This window comes from Esox lucius, chromosome 5, assembly GCF_011004845.1.
Source record: "Esox lucius isolate fEsoLuc1 chromosome 5, fEsoLuc1.pri, whole genome shotgun sequence".
In the NCBI taxonomy this organism is placed as follows: domain Eukaryota; kingdom Metazoa; phylum Chordata; class Actinopteri; order Esociformes; family Esocidae; genus Esox; species Esox lucius.
Genome location: NC_047573.1, coordinates 12,821,321 through 12,841,201, shown reverse-complemented (window position 1 = coordinate 12,841,201; position 19,881 = coordinate 12,821,321). Strand labels below are relative to the sequence as shown.

Here is a 19,881-nt window from a genome sequence, read left to right as displayed (position 1 = left end):
GTCACTGTCAATAATGGCTTAACCCCTGGCCTTGACCCCATTCCCAAAACTTTTTTTTTTTTTTACAATTCACATGTGTATAATACAGGATATTTCCAATACAAGTGGAAAATAGAACAAATATATATTGTATTTACTGTTACCCCCAAGATTGACTTTTAGCGCTATTATGGAGCTTCAACCTGTCGTTTTTGCCTGAAAGAAAACCTGAAATTGAAATTGTTACTTGAAATTGTTACAAGATTGTTTACAGTACAATATAATAATGCAGCATCCACTGTATTGAGCCACTGGACATAGATAATTATAGTGTGTTATGTATTATTACAGGCAATAGTTTCAGCACACATCACTGCACTTTGTACCAGAAAGTTGGAATGTGTGTTTAATACCACAACGTTAAACCACATGTCAATTTCACATGAATGTGTTTGTGTTTTTCTAATTCAGTTTGTAAGAAAACCTCCTGTTAACTACCATTTAATGGAATATGATGTACTATGAAGTGTTGACTGATCACGACTTCAAAGATGGGGGGGGGTGGGGGGTGAGGTGTGTACTCTGCAAACATTCACACTGGCCTGTTTGAGAGTTTCATAATAACGGAGCAAAAACTGCTCCGTTATTTTACAAATTATATGTGAATACCAGCAACCTTTTGAACAAAGGGTTCCCTTTCTCTTTAAGGGGTGTAGATGAAAAGCCAGGGCTTTGGAATTCTAAAGATGCCCACTCTTTTCCTCAACGACCCCTTATACTGTAGTAAGTATTTTTGAGTACCCTCCCCACTGTTTGTGCTATAGAAGAGTCCATCCACAGATGTTTTGGTTCTCCCCACCGATGTTGATGGTATCGACAATAGCAGGGGGAAGGATCTCTAGTGCCAGCTGAACCACATGTATGGGAAGAGGACAATTGCAAACTGTATATCCTGTGCTTTGAAATGCTTACCCCTCTGCTTTGTCTCTCCTGACAGCTTCAAGTAAAGACTTAAAATCTTCAATTTCTCGTTACCTATAAGGTGGGGGAATGCAAAGGAAGTTGAACACTGCATACTGAAAGAAAAACTACTTAAAAGGGACAGGTTTTGTGCACTGTGTAATGGGAATGCTGAAGTGTGTCCATTTGATGGATTGCCTCTATTTTCCATTCATTTAATTTCTTCTAGAATCAGACAAAGGTTGCACCCATGGAAATCTAGTGGCCTTGGAGCATCTTGATGGAGCTGTTTTTTATAGCAGCCTACTAAACAGGGATATAGGCCTATTTGTGATGGTAAATTGTTCCATTTAACTTTTCAATCCACCAAATTCAACTTAACGCTACGTTGATGGAACTGTCATTACACGTCATCCATATCTCATTGTGATTTCAAAGTTCAATATAAGCGTTTACTTGGTTATCTGGGTAAACTTCGAGTTAACACCAAGCCTCCAAGTGTTTATAAGGCCATATGGTTGTTCTGTTGAGGACAAATAGGCTAAGGGGCATCTAGTGAGCCTGTCACTCACCCGAAACTTAAAATTCCGAAGAAGTCACTCTGGCTGTCATAAAACAACCATATGGAGGGCCTCAGTAACGGGGGTCTGGTCCTACACTATGCATCCAAAAATAGGGTTATTAAAATAAGGTTATAGCAGTGATAGATGCACATGTTTAGATTGGTGCAATAATGGAAAGTATCTGAGTAATTCCCACGTGTGGGATTTTTTTTTAAAATGAAGCAACATGCATCAAAGACTTCAACTGTGTCAATATACCTTTTGTCTAGTGTGTTTTGAATTTGTTTAAATGGAATAGCCGATATCAGTGCTTTGATGACATTCTTCCCCTTTTCATTCACACTGCGCAAAATAATTTGAAAGATGTCTTTTCAACATACTGTGTAGGTTGGAAGATTTATAAACCAGTAACTTTTTGTCTGCAATAATGAGCAAAATAATTAATATTGACTAAAATTTTGTGACACTTTTTATTTCAAATAAAAATATAGACATTCATATCACAATTTGTATAAATTTGTATAAATCACAGTGTTAATACATGTACAATAAAATAACACTATAGAGCACCTTCTCAAAAAGCTGTGACCAAAATAATTAAGTGCCATTATCTATATGTTATGTACAATGCAGTAATATACTGTAATAATCATATATCTCAGGTTTCATCGAGAAACAATCAAAACCACTCAGCTATTTTTGAGTAACAAAAAAAAATAAAAAACATAAAAAAATCACACAATGTGTCCAAGTAGAAAACAAATTCCTCTTCTCTTGTCAGAAATCCCATCAGTCCTTCTGTTTAGACTTTCTGAATGGCCACAAAAAATCCATGTATTGCTGCAGACAGATCACTGATTCAATGTCTTTGGCATGTGTGCAGACTTCGAGATGCCTTGCTGTTGTGCTCTCCTCTCTGAGTTCTGCAGGACAAACTGTCTCCACAGTCACATCGCTGGAATATCTCCAAACCCTGGGTGCCTTTCTTTTTGTGCTTGGTGCAGACCTGACCTTCTTTCAACACTGGCTTGCAGATCTTGGACCAAAAATGGCGTGCACAGCAAAGTCCCTCTGTACAATCTGAAGACCTCAGGCAGTTCTCTCCTTCCAGACCTGAAAAATAATTAATTTTAGGTTTGTGTATAAAAAAAATACAATCACTCCGAGTACATTTTTACAATTTAACAAAGATTGCTTACATACCTTTGGGAGTTTGTGCAAGATCTTGTGTAGCCACTCTGGAGTTTAGCTCCACTGTAGCGTTGTCCTCGTGTGTACTGCTGATAGACAAAATGTCCTCAATTCCAATCTGCTGAACCAAGTCAGGATCACTGGGTAAACAAACACCTAGGAAGGTAGAGATCAGACATCAGATAATGTGTTTGAAATTACACCAGCTCATTCAACAGGTGTGTTGAATTGCTCAAATGAACACACTTCTCTACAAAAGTTCAAAGCAGTGAAGAATAATATCAGATACATATTTTTGGGCTATATTTAACAGACTACATTGGATGGTGTAATTTAACATGAAAGACGTGATTTGTAGGTTACTCACCATTGCTGCACTGGTTGCCTGGGCAGCATATAGCGTCCCGCATACAGCGCTTTCTGCGCTTCTTGCAAGGGAGACAGGCGCCTCGGGCAGCAAAGCAGAAACCATGGTCACCGCAGTCACCATCTGCAGAGCAACTCAAAGACTGAAATCAGAAAGATATATGTTTGATTATGTATTCGCCCATTTCTCTTTTTTATAGCAGCCAATTGAAATATTATAGGCCTGATGTTTACGCTAAACCGTTTAATTTTAAATTCAACGGATAGGACACATTGATCAATCAATATTTATTAGCCAACTTTTGTGACAAATCGATGATGGTCTTACCTGGATGGAATCAACTGCCTGATTTTGGATCCCACTGTCGTACGTAAATTCGTCAGGGCTCGCGCTGACCGGGTGACTGGGACCCGCATCTCCAGGTATGTTCTTGATGGCATTTGAGTTGAGAAGCATTGGTCCAGCGCATGCCGAATCAAAGTATCCAACACTCATGTAAAAGACAGCGGAAAAAACAAAAGGGATCATCATTTCTATTGTAGAAAAGATTGTTGTGTGTACAAATTGTACCAATTCCAAGATGCAATTGTAAGCGTCAAGCTTGACGGCAGGTAGGCGTCCACAAGTCAGGCGGAGTAAGATTCCTCTGTAATCCTAGTACTCCTGACACGCGATTTATACATGTGCAGTTGTTTGCATTCCCGCCCCCAGCTATGTGTAACAAAGGGGTGGATGGCATTTCAAAGGGCTAAGCTCATGACGCATCGCACTTGCAAGTAGCCTACCCATTGGCCGGGAATCATAATCCAAAGCGTCTTGCATTGTTTGTGTACAATTATCTACGACGCTGACACAAACACATGAACAAAATGTTTACTAATGGAAAAGTTACAAGCATTTCAAGCGATAGAATAAGAATATGAATGGGACTATTACCAAGACCCAAATACAATGTATAACAACGGGAAATTATAATTTCCGTTGATGTTGCGTATTATCAATATATGGCAACATGTAGGCTGCTGTATGGGTGAAGACAAAAGTATTTCGAAACAAATATTAAAGGCGGCCAAAGTGTTTATGATGCGCCTGTTTAGTCTTTCCGTTTGATTGTTATGTTTACAAACCGAGGTCTATGAGGCGTCATCAAATGCCTCAGTAAATAGGTTAGTTGCTCTTGCTGAACCCTGACCGGCCCGCATTTTTTTCGTAATGGGTGATCATTCAAGTCATTGTCTTCCCATTAACAGCATTTGATCCGTAATTGTAATGAGATAACTTTGAAATGCACTTGATTAAGCAAGGCGGCAAGGATCAAAGTGAAATATGCTAATAAAGGGGGTGACAAGTTTACCGAATGAATTACCTTTCAGACTAAGTGCTTTAAAATATAGGCCAATATGGGTTGATTAGCAACCCACGAAAAATAATCCACATCGGTCTCTCTGAACTTCATCCGTAGCCTGTAAAACAATTACTCACAAGTATTCCCTTCGCCTCAGATAAAGCTCTTGTCAGCCTACCCCTAAGCACGTTTTGTGTTGATGTAGCCTATTGTGCCACTTAACAATACTAACGAGATTTCTATGTCAGATCTTTGACAGTTAAACGTTTCAATCAATGCTTCTCTACAAAAAAAGGTATAGCCGTCAGTCTAAAGACTTTGCTTGATATTAGTAAATGAAAGATCTACTCTGTTGCAAAAACGGTGTGGTCCTAAATCAGGAATAGTGCTTAAAAAGGTTTAATAGCAATAAAAAACATTTGTAATAGCCCCAAAAATCTAATTTTAGACCAATTTAAACAGGGAAACGAACACAATTTTTAAAGGACTTAGGATTTGCACCAGTGAAACAGTAAACCCAAACAATAGTGGATTTAATGAAAGTTGATTCAAAATATATTTGTAATAGCTGAAATAATCGAACGAGCTCATTGGGTTAAGTACAGCTTATGTAGGAACAAAATGCGCTAACGATTTAACAGTTTCAACGTGCATGTCTGCCAAATACTTGCCACGCAAATAAAAGGCTTTGATGTTGTTGACAGAGGTTAGTTAGGCTAAATAGGCCACCACAAGACAAACGTTCAATACACTTCATTAAACGTGAATTGGCAGCATTCATCCCGATTCTTTGGTCTTCAGGCTTTGTTTTAATTGTACATCCAAAGCCTACAGTGGTGTAAAATGAAGCTTGTGTTAAGGCCCCTTTGATGGGGACAGATCAAACAGTCCTTAACCCCCAGTCTTAATCAGACTCCAGCAGACATGGCGTTTTTACAAACAGTCCGTTTGCTCGGCTTTTTGCGGGTTTTAACATAGGCCTACATTGTACTCAGCAAATTCATTTGGTTGGATTCTAGGTAATCCTGTTTTGAGATGCCTGGTTGCAGCTTAATCCATTCATGCTACAATAGACCCTCACTACTTAGCCCATGTCCCTAAAAGTGTTGAATAAACATACAATCAGTTTGCGTTAGATTGTAATAATAAACGGGCAGACCGTTTACTTTATAGTTTAGTTAGATAATAGCCTGAAGGGACAGGTGCTTTGAAAGCTCCCTCCCGTGGTGAGAGAGAATAACAGTGTTGCCTTAGGCCCTAAATGAAATACGCTCAAATGAGCTGCCTTGTAGTTACAAACCCAGGTTAAAGGCGCTATTCAACTGGCACGTTGATTTTATCCATATTCGTGATTTCCAAAGCTTTTGTTCAGGACAACGATCTTTTCCATAACATATATCGTTGATATCTTTCAAACTAGGTTAATTTGGGAGAGAAAAGCACAAAAAAAATCCTACTCTATGTGCTTAATTATATAAACTCTTCTGAACCTGTCGAATCCCGGAGGGCATTGAATAGACACCTGGATCACGCTCAGCAGCCATCTTCCAAAACCAATGCAATCATCAAAACAGATATAAAACTTCCCTAACAGTGCTCAGGCAATAGTAATCAAAATCCGTCAGTGGGAGTCAGACAGATATAGACAGAAATCACAATTTACAAAAATATAATATAAAAAGTAAATAATTTATGGTTAAAATACAATACATTTATGCAAAGTATTATATTTAATTGAATTCATTTTTGCAAATGTTTTGTGTTATAGACTAAATTTAGAATTGATTAAAAGAGAATTTGAGTAATGACTAAGCAAAAACATGTTTTTATAAATGTTTTCTTGAAAATAAAAACTAAAATATCTCATGTACATAAGCATTCAGACCCTTTGACATTACACACCAATTTGAGCTTAGATGCACCTTGGTTGTTTGATCATCCTAGACGTATCTAGTACTTCACTGCAATACACCTGTTACAAATTCAACTTATTTGTCATGATTTAGAAAGGCACACACTGATGGGGGGACTTGAAATCTGCAAATTATGGCAAATGCCAGAGGGGCCGGACCATCATTTATTGGGATAGGCTGGTAATATATATATATATATATATATATATATATACACACTCATCTAAAGGATTATTAGGAACACCATACTAATACTGTGTTTGACCCTCCTTCGCCTTCAGAACTGCCTTAATTCTACGTGGCATTGATTCAACAAGGTGCTGAAAGCATTCTTTAGAAATATTGGCCCATATTTATAGGATAGCATCTTGCAGTTGATGGAGATTTGTGGGATGCACATCCAGGTCACGAAGCTCCCGTTCCACCACATCCCAAAGATGCTCTATTGGGTTGAGATTTGGTGACTGTGGGGGCCATTTCAGTACAGTGAATTCATTGTCATGTTCAAGAAACCAATTTGAAATAATTTGAGCTTTGTGACATGGTGCATTATCCTGCTGGAAGTAGCCATCAGAGGATGGGTACATGGTGGTCATAAAGGGATGGACATGGTCAGAAAAAATGCTCAGGTAGGCCGTGGCATTTAAACGATGCCCAATTGGCACTAAGGGGCCTAAAGTGTGCCAAGAAAACATCCCCCACACCATTACACCACCACCACCAGCCTGCACTGTGGTGACAAGGCATGATGGATCCATGTTCTCATTCTGTTTACGCCAAATTCTGACTCTACCATCTGAATGTCTCAACAGAAATCGAGACTCATCAGACCAGGCAACAACTCAAATTCCAGAGTTTTTCAATGGTGATCAGGTCTGGAGATTGGGCTGGTCATGACAGGGTTTTGATCTGGTGGTCCTCCATCCACACCTTGATTGACCTGGCTGTGTGGCATGGAGCATTGTCCTACTGGAAAAATCTATTATTGGGGAACATTGTCAGAACAGATGGAAGCAGGTGTTCTTCCAGGATAACCTTGTACTTGGCTTGATTCATGCGTCCTTAACAAAGACAAATCTGCCTAATTCCTTGCTGAAGCATCCTCAGACCATCACCGAGCCTACACCAAATTTCGCAGTGGTTGCGAGACACTGTGGCTTGTAGGCCTCTCCAGGTCTCAGTCTAACCATCAGACAACCAGGTGTTGGGCAAAGCTGAAAATTTGACTCGTCAGAGATGACCTAACTCCATTCCTCTATGGTCCAATCCTTATGGTCTTTTGCCAACTTCAGCCTGGCTTTGCTTCTCATTGATCAAGGGCTTTTTTCTCACTTTGCAAGACTTAGGAGCCTGTTTTGAACTATCCTCGTCATGCACTTCACTCCAGCTGCAGTTTGCCATTCTTTTAGTAGGTCACTTGATGTCATCCTACGGTTGTTGAGTGACATTCGAATGAGTTGATGGTCATCTCGGTCAGTGGACAGTCGTTTTCACCCTCTGCCAGTCTGTAGCTTTGTTGTCCCCAATGTCTGTTGCTTGACTGCCGTCTTTGATATTTTCAGGATGGAAGCAACCTGATGCTCACTGTATCCCTCTACCAGTAAAGCCAGAATTGAACCCTTCTTTTCCTCACTCAAAGCTTTTCTTTTCAACTCTTTTGTCATGCTGAATAGTTCTTTTTTAATTCAAATTACATTTGAGGTACTACTTGCACTGTTTTTGCCATCCAGCTGGTCCTATTGCAAGAGGATAGTGATGACCACAGCAGTGGTTTTTATACTTTTTCTCATAAAATTAAATTTGGTTCAGGTAATCACCTAATCAGTACCTCATTTAGTAAAATGAGGTGTGCCTGTGTTGGAATTTAACAGACACTGGAATGGAATGGCTGCCATACATGTAGAGTACATGCTGATTTAAGAAAAATTTGGAGTGGTCTCCTAATTTTTTCCAGAGTTGTATATTAGTTATCTTGTTAATTTATTGGGAATTTGATTTGCTTCTAATTTTCAGTCAGTCTATACAGCAGTGGTCTAGGCTGGGCTTTTTTGTGGGCTTTAGTTCTCAGTCTATTTGTTCTAGCAGTGGGTCCTTTGATGGATTACATAGATTTTTTCCACAAACTCACTTTTCGATGTCAAAGACATCTTAATGGTGGTCCACCAGTGGTGAATTGAATGGATTGTACATGACTTTGATAGGAACACATCTGTCTACACAAGGTCACACAGTTAGTGCATATCTGAGCAAAAACCAAGCCATGATGTTGTAGAAATTGTTCAAAGAGCTTTGAGGCAAGATTGTTTTGAGGCACAGATCTAGGAAAGGGTAGCAAAAATAATTGCAGAATTGAAGGTCCCCCAAGTTTAGAAACATGCCAGGACGCACCTCGTGCAAGCTTATTCCAACCAAACATAAGGGCGCACTGCTGAATTTCTTAAAGTCCAATCTTCATATAACTTGATATTTACTGTCAATGTACGCAGGTGTATAATATGTGCATTATACTGGCCAGTACGTTAAATCCCACAGCAATAACTGTATAATAATATCAATTGATATACATCTCCAAAACACTATTAAGATTTGAAAGTACAATCAGTTAGGCAACACGGAGGCACCATAATGGCTACATGATGAAATCTCCTGGCCTGTGCCACACATTACATTTTGTACACATTGTCGTAACTCACACATTTTTTGCAAATATTTGATTATATCTTTTCATGTGACAACACTGAAGAAATGACACTTAGCTACAATGTAAAGTAATAAGTGTACAGCTTGTATAACAGTATACATTTGCTGTCCCCTCAAAATAACTCAACACAGAGCCATTAATGTCTAAACCGCTGGCAACAAAAGTGAGTACACCCCTAAGTGAAAATTTCCAAATTGGGCCCAATTAGCCATTTTACCTCCCCGGTTTCATGTGACTCATTAGTGTTCCAAGGTCTCAGGTGTGAATGGGGAGCAGGTGTGTTAAATTTGGTGTTATCGCTCTCACACTCCCTCATACTGGTCACTGGAAGTTCAACATGGCACTTCATGGCAAAGAACTCTCTGAGGATCTGAAAAAAAGAATTGTTGCTCTACATAAAGATGGCCTAGGGCTAGGCTATAAGAAGATTGCCAAGACCCTGAAACTGAGCTGCAGCATGGTGGCCAAGACCATACAGTGGTTTAACAGGACAGGTTCCACTCAGAACAGGCCTCGCCATGATCGACCAAAGAAGTTGAGTGCAAAGGTAAAGGTGATGGACTGGCCAAGCATGTCTCCAGACATAAACACTATTGAACATCTGTGGGGCATCCTCAAACGGAAGGTGAAGGAGGGCAAGGTCTCTAACATCCACCAGCTCTGTGATGTCGTCATGTCGGAATGAAAGAGGACTCCAGTGGCAACCTGTGAAGCTTTGGTGAACTCCATGCCCAAGAGCATTCAGGCAGTGCTGGAAGATAATGGTGGCCACACAAAATATTGACACATTGGGCCCAATTTGGACATTTTCACTTAGGGGTGTACTCACTTTCGTTGCCAGCGGTTTAGACATTAATGGCTGTGTGTTGTGTTATTTTGAGAGGACAGCAAATTTACACTGTTGTACAAGCTGTACACTTACTAATTTACATTGTAGCAAAGTGTCATTTCTTCAGTGTTGTCACATAAAAAGATAAAAATCTAAAATTAGCAAAAATGTGAGGGATGTACAACTTTTTTTGAGATACTGTATATGATCAGGGGTTAAATTTGGCCACATGGCACCATTTTGGCATTTGGTGTATCTTTTGATATATGGTGCAAATGGGTTTCTAAGCCCAAAAGTGGGATAATATGCCCAACTGAATGCTGAAACCTGGTCAATGCTGCTTGCAGCTTTAATTATTATTATTTATTATTGGACCTACATTTGTAAACCATGTTTTAAGAAACCAAAATCTATAAACCTTGTCTGAAGTAACCATCATTTTTAATCTTGTTACAAAAAGAAAATAAGCACTTGAGAAAAAAACTGTAATAAATCGACAAATAAAGGAGCATCATTGCTATTTCATATTGATTTGAAAGTTAAAATTTTATTGTAAGAAAAAGGCATATAAATAGCTGGACCATAAAAAAGCAGCAAGCCAAGCAACAATGACAATTTAAGTGGTTTGACCTTGTCATGCAGCCTTAAAACAAATATTAAGGATATCTTCTTGATGCCATCGATTTAAGGCACTTTCAATAATGCCAAAATGCTATGTAATGACGCTCAGATACGGACTGAATGACTTCACAGTCATTCTGTCATGTATGGTGAAAACATTAAAAGATAATTAAATCTTGATATAACACAATATTTCATTTGTCACAACATATCCAAAATATTCAAATTAAATAATGACATTCAAACAATAAAGTATAGTCTACTCATACACATACTGTATCACAAAATATCAGCACTAAATATGTATGTACAGAACTATTTATTTCTGGTTCTACATTAATAATATTAAATAATTTTCAACCAAAGGATAAAGGATAATGATGAATTTGAGGCCTTTCATGTAGAAATTGTAATGTTCTAAGTTCCATGTTGATGTGAAATTAATAATGTGATTAGAAGAAAAAGCTCTGTATAGCAGACTGATTGCATTGGTGTTGTGAATTTCTCTCTAATTACAATTAAATCAATTTTACAGGGCACACCCTACAGTAAGTAGAATTGAATTGGAATGGAAATCAAGCCATTTAAAGGGCTTACAGTTTTCTTTAAATCTATTTTTAAATAAATTTTTCAATAATTACAAATACTTATAGTATAAGGTTACAGTCATTTTTAAATATATTCTCCTAATTAAAACATTGTTTTATTAGAGTGGTCAAGAAATATTATTGTTTTTATTGTTAATTATAATTTAGACCCTCCAAAAAAAAAAATTAATCTTGCCTCAGCAGATATGGGGTAGTTAAAGATCGATATCACACCCTCCACAAGTTCACCAGGACGGTAAAAGGTGTCTTAGAGGGTAACAAATTCTCCAGCTTTACAACCAATGTAGCCCTGTCCGATTTCCACCTGTCCATCCCAGGTAGTACTATGTTTCACCACAAATAGTTTGAATAGTTAAAAAAAAATTATACTTCCTTCACTTCAAATTCTGTTTCCTGGGTCTATGGCCATTTTACTTCATGTTATTTGAATTTAATTACCTTCAGAAAATCTAAACCCATCCCAACCCTGACTGACATCACCTCCTGTCTCCTCTTGTAAGCATTTTTCTGTGTCAGTACCAGCTTGCCATCTAGTGGTAGAACATGTTTTTGCTCTTCCCTTATTTCCTGGTTGGATCCCTAGCTTAACAAAAGTAATACATTAAGAAGGCAGATATGACCTTGCAATTGAATTCAACAAAATATAACATGAAAATAAAAATCTAAATTTGATCCAAAAACCCAAATTAGTTTTCATCACACATCTTTGCACTTACAAATTGTGTAATTACATGTGTAATTAGATTCTGAGTATGTACAGTATCTCACATAAGTGAGTACACCCCATACATTTTTGCTAATATTTGATTATATCTTTTCATGTGACAACACTGAAGAAATGACACTTTGCTACAATGTAAAGTAGTGAGTTTACAGCTTGTATAACAGCTGTAAACTGTAAATTTGCTGTCCCCTCATTTTCACTTAGGGGTGTACTCACTTTCTTTGCCAGCGGTTTAGACATTAATGGCTGTGTGTTGAGTTATTTTTAGGGGACAGCAAATTTACAAGCTGTACACTCACTACTTTACATTGTAGCAAAGTGTCATTTCTTCACTGTTGTCACATGAAAAAATATAATCAAATACACTGAACAAAATAATAAACGCAACACTTTTATTTTTGCCCCCATTTATCATGAGCTGAGTTCAAAGATCTAAGACTTTCTCTATGTACACAAAAGGCCTATTTCTCTCAAATATTGTTCACAAATCTGTCTAAATCTGTGTTAGTGAGCACTTCTCCTTTGCCGAGATAATCCATCCACCTCATAGGTGTGGCATATCAAGATCGGACGATGATTAGACAGCATGATTATTGCACAGGTGTGCCTTAGGCTGGCCACAATAATAGGCCACTCTAAAGCGTGCAGTTCCATCACACAGCGCAATGCCACAGATGTCACAAGTTTTGAGGGAGCGTGCAATTGGCATGCTGACTGCAGGAATGTCCACCGGAGCTGTTACCTGTGAATTGAATGTTCATTTCTCTACCATAAGCCGACTCCAAAGGCGTTTCAGAGAATTTGGCAGTACATCCAACCGGCCTCACAACCGCAGACCACGTGTAACCACACCAGCCCAGGACCTCCACATCGAGCATCTTTACCTCCAAGATCGTCCGAGACCAGCCACCTGGACAGCTGCTGCAACAATCGGTTTGCATAACCAAAGAATCTCTGCACAAACTGTCAGAAACCGTCTCAGGGAAGCTCATCTGCATGCTCGTCGTCCTCATCGGGGTCTCGACCTGACTGCAGTTTGTCGTCGTAACCGACTAAAGTGGGCAAATGCTCACATTCGATGGCGTCTGGCACTTTGGAGATGTGTTCTCTTCACGGATGAATCCCGGTTTTCACTGTACAGGGCAGATGGCAGACAGCGTGTATGCTGAGGCCCTTTGGGTGAGCGGTTTGCGGTGGGGTTATGGTATGGGCAGGCGTGTGTTATGGACAATGAACACAGGTGCATTTTATTGATGGCATTTTGAATGCACAGCGATACCGTGACGAGATCCTGAGGCCCATTGTTGTGCCATTCATCCACGACCATCACCTCATGTTGCAGCATGATAATGCCTGGCCCCATGTTGCAAGGATCTGTACACAATTCCTGGAAGCTGAAAACATCCCAGTTCTTGCATGGCCAGCATACTCACCGGACATGTCACCCACTGAGCATGTTTGGGATGCTCTTGATCGGCGTATGCGACAGCCTGTTCCAGGTCCTGCCAATATCCCACAACTTCGCAAAGCCATTGAAGAGGAGTGGACCAACATTCCACAGGCCACAATCAACAACCTGATCAACTCAATGCGAAGGAGATGTGTTGCACTGCGTGAGGCAAATGGTCACACCAGATACTGACTGGTTTTCGGAACCCCGGACCCCCCCAATACAGTAAAACTTTAGAGTGGCCTTTTATTGTGGCCAGCCTAAGGCACACCTGTGCAATAATCATGCTGTCCAATCAGCATCTTGATGTCACACCTGTGAGGTGGATGGATTATCTCTGTAAAGGAGAAGTGCTCAGTAACACAGATTTAGACAGATTTGTGAACAATATTTGAGGGAAATAAGCCTTTTGTGTACATAGAAAAAGTCTAAGTTCTTTGAGTTCAGCTCATGATAAATGGGGGCAAAAACAAAAGTGTTGCATTTATAATTTTGTTCAGTGTATTTACAAAAATGTGAGGATGTGTACTCACTTTTGTGAGATACTGAATGTTTGAGTGCATTTTCTAATGGAATACAGTAAGTATTATATACAATATATCATCTGTATGTACTGTAATCATATGTGTGATATTCAAATGTGTAACATGATACAAAGGAAGTGGTAAAAAATTGATATTGATGACAACAATTTCAAGAGTCAAAACCCCTGTTGAAATTGGGGTCCTAAAGACGCTACAACAGAGAGCTGGAATCACAGTTCCACTCCATTTAGTATCACAAGTAACCACTGAAAACACTGATAAGTGCCCACAGCCACAACAAATACATTATCCTAAAAGAAACCCTATCCATTAGGGGACCCAGTGGGGGACATGGTTGATTGTGATGGCAAGAGACTGAAGGTGACTCGTGTTGGCTAAAACGTTAGTCCCGATGCCACCTCGGAGGCGAGTGCAGCAACTTTGGCGAAGGCATCTCGGTGACCTAGAGTGGTAGTTCTGTATGACTGCCCCCTTCACTGTCGCTGTCCGTTTACAGCATCATCAACTGTCCGGTTGTCAGCTCCTCTGTACTCTGCGGTCACGCCTTGAAGGGCTTCTCCAGGAGAGTCGTTTCAGAGGCAGGGCTAAGGAGCATCTGGACAGGCTGCTACACATAGAGGGTACTGTTAAAAGTCGGTGTCCCAGCCAGACATGTCGTCTGGAGGAGGCTCATCGTTGTCCTCTGGGAAACTGTCAAAGTTGCTTGTGTCAGTTGGCGATGAGACCTTGTGGAAAAGAGAAGGAGGGGCCTTGGTTAGTGGCATGTAGCGCTTTAATAAAGGAAATCATGACACTAGCATGCTCTTTAGACATGTTGGTTTCATTTTAAAACAACGCATCTTACATCGGGGATGATTGGAGGAGTCAGGGTTCCTTTTCTCAAACCCTCACAGTTAAAGCCTTCAAACCATCTGGGAGGCAAAGAAAAATAAAATAAAAAGCAAAACTTTATTGTTGTAGATTTTTGGTCTGAAGAGCAATCATTGCCATTAACTAGGCAGGGTAATGTAGTTAATTGTCTTACTTGTGCTTTTGGATATCTTTGACTCCATTTTTCAAGTTTCCTAGTCTTTCTGAAGGATTATCCCTGCATAGTTTCTTTATCAAATTGGCAGCATTTTTGGTGATCTTCTTTGGAAATTCAATCATGTCGATTCCTCTAAGGATGATATTGTAGGTCTTCATTGGATCTGGCCCTGAGAATGGTGGGCTGAAAAAAAGCAGGAACATTCATTTAAACGGTACATATGTGGTATTATTTGATCACACAGGCATTCCTTTTGATTCCATTCACTTATTCTACTAGAGATTGACAATAAAATGACAAGGGTAAATGAAAAATCATTTGGATAATTTCTATTATTTATTCTTTACGTTTTGTAAAAACGTTTTCAATTATGATATGTATTTTATACAGGATTAAGCCAAAGGACTACATTCATTTGACACATACATTCAACTGGACATATGGTCCCACCAGAAAGTTGACTTCCACCTCCAACCCAAACCCTCCAAATTAAAGAGGTACAAGGGGCTGCCAAACTTAGCCCCCCGGGTGGCAGATAAGGTGAACAGTCTTGCTCAGGGACATTACAATGAAATGGAAACTTGTAACGTTTCAAAGTTCTGTTAGTTTACCAGTAGACTTTTGAAAGTTACCTACTGTCTGCAAATCTGTGTTTAGCCATATCCACAATGTCTTCTCCCTTACCTTCCAGTCAAGAGTTCGTACATGAGGATCCCCAGTGACCAGTAGTCAGCGGAGATGTCGTGCCCCTTGTTCAGGATGATCTCAGGTGCCACATACTCAGGGGTTCCGCAGAAAGTCCATGTTTTCTTCCCAAACCCAATCTTTTTGGCAAAGCCAAAGTCTACCTGTGGAAAGACAGGAGAGCCAATGAGAACCTTTGAATGTACAGGCTCCAACTGTCCCTGTGGGTCTTGAGCCATGTCCTGATACTGCAGGTGTGGTAGACCCCTGTCCTCTCACCAGCTTGGCATAGCCTCTGTGATCCAGGATGAGGTTCTCTGGTTTGAGATCTCTGTAGATGATCCCTTTGGAATGCAGGTAAGCAAAAGCCTCCACCACACAAGCTGTGTAGAACCTTGTGGTTGAGTCTTCAAATGATCCTCTGCAATGTTGAAGACAAAATCCATAAAAGGAACGATTCTCCTGAAAACATTGCTGCCTAGGTCCAGGGTTAACACCAACATAAAGTTTGTTAAAATCTTTCCTTTGAAATGAAGAAGGCATGGAAAAAGCTAATCAACATAGTGTCAACTGAGTTGGTTGAGAGATGCAGTTTCTATACCTGTCCCTAAGTATTGTCCAGAGCTCCCCCCCAAGGCAAGCCTCCATCAACATATAGAGATATTTGGCATCTTTGAAGGTCCTATATAGCCTGAAAAATTGAGAAAAGAACTGGTTAAAAGCATGTCAACTGAACATTTTGTAGTTTTATTGAACTATAGATAGCTATTAGCTGCCTGTACAGTATCTATGTAACTACCTGACAATGAAGTCCGAGTGAGCCTCCTGCATGATCTGCTTCTCAGAGCGGATATGCTCCTGTTGCCGTGTGTCCACAATGTGTCTCTTTTTCAGGATTTTCATTGCGAACGTCTTGATCTCATCACTTTTGAGCTGCACCTGCAGAAGGACATAATCGATACAAGGCATTGAGCATCTCAAGGTCACCGACCACTAAAAACAAACTGAACGACATCTGAGGGTGAACAGGTCCTGGCTGTCTAAGTGAATCGGGTCCAGTAATAGTATATGAGTCATGGGTCTATTCGTGACATCCTGACGACTCGAAAATAGTTTACTGGGAGCAGGCATTCTTCACATTGCGTATGTCAGGGAGCACCTACATGTCTGGGGTAACTCAATCGCCGGGCTGTCTAGCAATGGACTGCAGTACAGTGAACACGATGCCTGGGGGCAGGCAAAAGGCCACTTGTTTACTGAGGGTGCCGCAGGGCCGAAAATAGGCTATGGTTAGGGGATTCCTCTTTAGGCCAAGACGTTGGGCTTTTCCTTCGCCGTAACTCTGAGACCATGCAGGTCCGCATTGCGCCACTCACTTGAATCCCCCTTTCACTCTTCCCCTGTTCTCCGTAACTTTTCTACTTTTCAAATTTTCTTTCATGTCTGTTATGTGTCAGTGGTTTTAGGTGTATACTACACTTTACTATCCGAATTTTATTTGATGTTATAATTTCATTTGATAATTATGCAGTTATAATTGCATTTCAATATGAAACCAGCACAAGACATTAGCAGAAACACATATGGTATGTTTGCTAGTCTTCACGTATTTACGCTTGTGAAATTGCAGTATAGGTGGTGGTCTCACTTTTGTGAGAGACTTCAGTTTATATGTTTTAATCTTGCAATTTGCCATTAAAATGAAAGGGGTGTATCACATTTTATACATGGCAGCCAATAGCTGTGTTGATGTCATGAAATGCCCTCTAACTTGTAGTGTCAGTATGGTGTCAATCAAATGTTCCTTATTCAAGCCTAGAGAACTTTTAAGCAATTTTAAGATATTACAGTTGTATTGTTGGTTTTACATAGCTGTATAGAGGAAAACCATTCCAGACCAGTATGCACAGCTTAGCAGTTGAAAGACGTGTCTAGATTTAATGGTGGAAGGCAGTGGAATGGTTAATGTCCAGTGTTTTTCCAGTAAAGTCTATGGCTATTGAAATGCATATTTATGTAAATATAACAAAAGTATCAGTGTTTTGTAACCAATTATAAATAAATCAGTATTGAAGTCTTGATGTAGTAAACCCCAGAAGTAGGCCTATTCACTATATACTACTACATATTCAAGGAGTCTGATGTGGGACACTGAGAGAACTCCTATGCCATGTACCACTGTGGGTAACATGGCAGAGCTCCATTACCTCTTCTGCCCTCATATTGGAAAGTTACTTCAAATAGCCCAAAGACACTGATCTGACCTGGGAATGCTCTGTTACGGGAACTGTGAATGCTCTGTTACGGGACCTGTGAATGCTCTGTTACGGGACAAGAAGACCTACTTCCTACCGTAACTGATATCACTTCTCTTTTAAAGATTAACTTCTCTTTGGCTATTGATTCCTTGTCAGTGGTTTGAACTGAAATAAGACATGAGTCTGAAGCACTGGCTGCAATGATTTAACAAGATGTCTGTCCCAAAGATCCTTCTCTTAATGTTCACCCTTGAGGATGTCTTAGCAATTGAACCACTGGGGTAAAAGTCAAATTAGTTATCCCTAAATGTGTTTTTCGGTCTACCCAGTTAACATAGGATGACCGGACTTGAGTTTCAGAGTGGAGAAGCATACAAGGAGAGGAAGGAAGAGATAAACAGCTAAACATTATAAACAGACATACCGTACATACTTTATTTAAAAATCCTACCAGCTCCACTCGTCCGAAGCCTCCGACCCCCAACGTATCAATGATGTTGAAGTCCACCAGCTTAAGGTTGCAGAAGAAGGCATTCTCTGCTTCATATCTGCATTTTTTGAAGTGGAAGAAGGGAAACTTCTTAGACGTCTGGATGGAGTACGAGGTGATGGGGAATGACAGAGCCAGGGAAGGAGTAGGGAGACTGTTTTGGCGCTCCCTCTCTTTACGCACTGGAATAGGTATCATCAACTCACGCATTTTTATCTTGCTTTGGTCTGACCAAATGAAGTATAACAACAATCAATTGGACCCCTCAGACAAAAGTAAATTCGATGGTAAAAATAAAATATCTGCCCTGCCTTCTTGAAATGTTGCTTTACGAACACGTTCTACACAGCATCTGTAAGAGTTCACTCTCAAAAGTGGAGTTAAGGCGCCATTTCCAGTTCACATTGCGAGGGTTTGAATAGAGAGTTATCTGTGTGTGGAAGATTGGTGAATTGGCCAGATCTTCAGATTGTGTCTGCATGTAGCTCAGTTCATACACGCTTCCTCCAAGTCCTCTGTATGTGCTTAGTTCAGATTCCAGCATTAACAACCCATGGTAGACATCTTCACATTAGGAAGGAACCGGCAGGTGTATTGCAAACAAACCAAAGAAAATATACAGGCATACTGCACAGGTAGAGGTATTCTTCTAAAAGTCCAAGGAAATCAATCCAAAAGTTTTGGCTTTGAAGTTTGTCCTCCCAAACCACAAGATACGAAAAGAGAATAAACCCTTGAAATCAGACTGCAGGACATCGACTAAGGTGGCTGTCTGTGGCAAAACAAAAATGTAAGTGTGCTTGGCTCCAAGTACCAGCGACTAATAATATTGCGTGGCTGATCCCACTGATATTTTTAGCATGTGGACATTGCTTGAGGTTCACTCAGTTAGCATGGCTCTCACACCTCTGCCCTGCAACAAATCTGAGCTTTCATCATCTACATGGCAATTACACCTCACTTAGAATCTTCATCACACCTCTGTAGATTATGGAAAATTATTAAGGAAAGGACTGTGTCCTTCACTGGGCTGAGATGGAGAGCATGATGGTATGAATTCAATAAACGAATCCGGTATTCATAGAAAACTGAACAGATCTGCAGGCCTGAAAGCAGACCTGAAAAGACCCTGTGAACAACAAGGCTGTCAGGTTGTTTCCCTGCAGTGGACAGATATTTGAGCTACTGAGTGACCCCTCGGAAATGTAACGGCGTTTGACTGAGCATATGCTTCACGCCCCATTTTATTACTGGGAATTATCACTCTATCTTCAGTGTAAGTTTAGTTGAAAAAGATCATGGAGCACCCACGTTGCTACTGTAGCATGAACTCACTAAACACCCACTTCATCACACACTGCAGCCCCACTGCATCACATTCTGGTGTGACACGCGTCCCTGTGGGCAGCGGAATGGGGGAGCTGCTAATCGCTGCTAGTCACATCTGTGACAAACTGTAAGTCAGCTACGGAAAGAGAGGTCACATTTGTATACTCCGGCAGTGCCTAGAACCTGGCAATACCTAGGAACTGGCAGCAGCCAATTATAATGGACCATGCTGGGGGCAGACTACAGCACTGAAGGACACACTATCCTAAAAACAAGTGCCAATGGCTATTTATGACC

General features: G+C 40.2%; 2 protein-coding genes across 5 annotated transcripts in view; both read right to left on the bottom strand.

Annotated features, from left to right (window-relative positions):
- Positions 1-2,059: 2,059 nt before the first annotated feature.
- dkk1b (dickkopf WNT signaling pathway inhibitor 1b) lies at positions 2,060-3,694 on the bottom strand. Its single transcript, XM_010864612.3, has 4 exons — positions 3,388-3,694; positions 3,061-3,202; positions 2,706-2,849; positions 2,060-2,615 (listed from the first exon to the last, which is right to left on the bottom strand). The coding sequence occupies exons 1-4, from the start codon at positions 3,589-3,591 to the stop codon at positions 2,362-2,364; spliced, it is 744 nt and encodes a 247-aa protein (XP_010862914.1). The 5' UTR covers positions 3,592-3,694; the 3' UTR covers positions 2,060-2,361.
- Positions 3,695-13,725: 10,031 nt separating this feature from the next.
- prkg1b (protein kinase cGMP-dependent 1b) overlaps positions 13,726-19,881 on the bottom strand; it is a 141,098-nt gene continuing 134,942 nt past the window's right edge. For 2 of the 4 annotated variants that reach the window (XM_020046261.2, XM_020046260.2), the window contains exons 10-17: positions 18,199-18,313; positions 16,307-16,446; positions 16,109-16,198; positions 15,787-15,928; positions 15,508-15,671; positions 14,821-15,006; positions 14,641-14,707; positions 13,726-14,521 (exon numbers count right to left, since the gene is read on the bottom strand). In XM_020046261.2, coding sequence (XP_019901820.1) covers positions 14,423-14,521; positions 14,641-14,707; positions 14,821-15,006; positions 15,508-15,671; positions 15,787-15,928; positions 16,109-16,198; positions 16,307-16,446; positions 18,199-18,313 — 1,003 coding nt within the window. In that variant the 3' untranslated portion in view covers positions 13,726-14,422. The remainder of the gene's footprint in view (positions 14,522-14,640; positions 14,708-14,820; positions 15,007-15,507; positions 15,672-15,786; positions 15,929-16,108; positions 16,199-16,306; positions 16,447-18,198; positions 18,314-19,881) is intronic. The other 2 variants (XM_020046262.2, XM_010864626.3) reach the window with 1 other exon arrangement.

Excerpts from the sequence above, each read along its gene's own strand:
- dkk1b (XM_010864612.3), bottom strand. The coding sequence starts at position 3,591 with ATGATGATCCCTTTTGTTTTTTCCGCTGTCTTTTACATGAGTGTTGGA. Across the intron at positions 2,850-3,060 it reads AGGCAACCAGTGCAGCAATG|GTGTTTGTTTACCCAGTGAT; the intron begins GTGAGTAACCTA and ends CTACCTTCCTAG. Across the intron at positions 2,616-2,705 it reads TCTTGCACAAACTCCCAAAG|GTCTGGAAGGAGAGAACTGC; the intron begins GTATGTAAGCAA and ends ATTATTTTTCAG.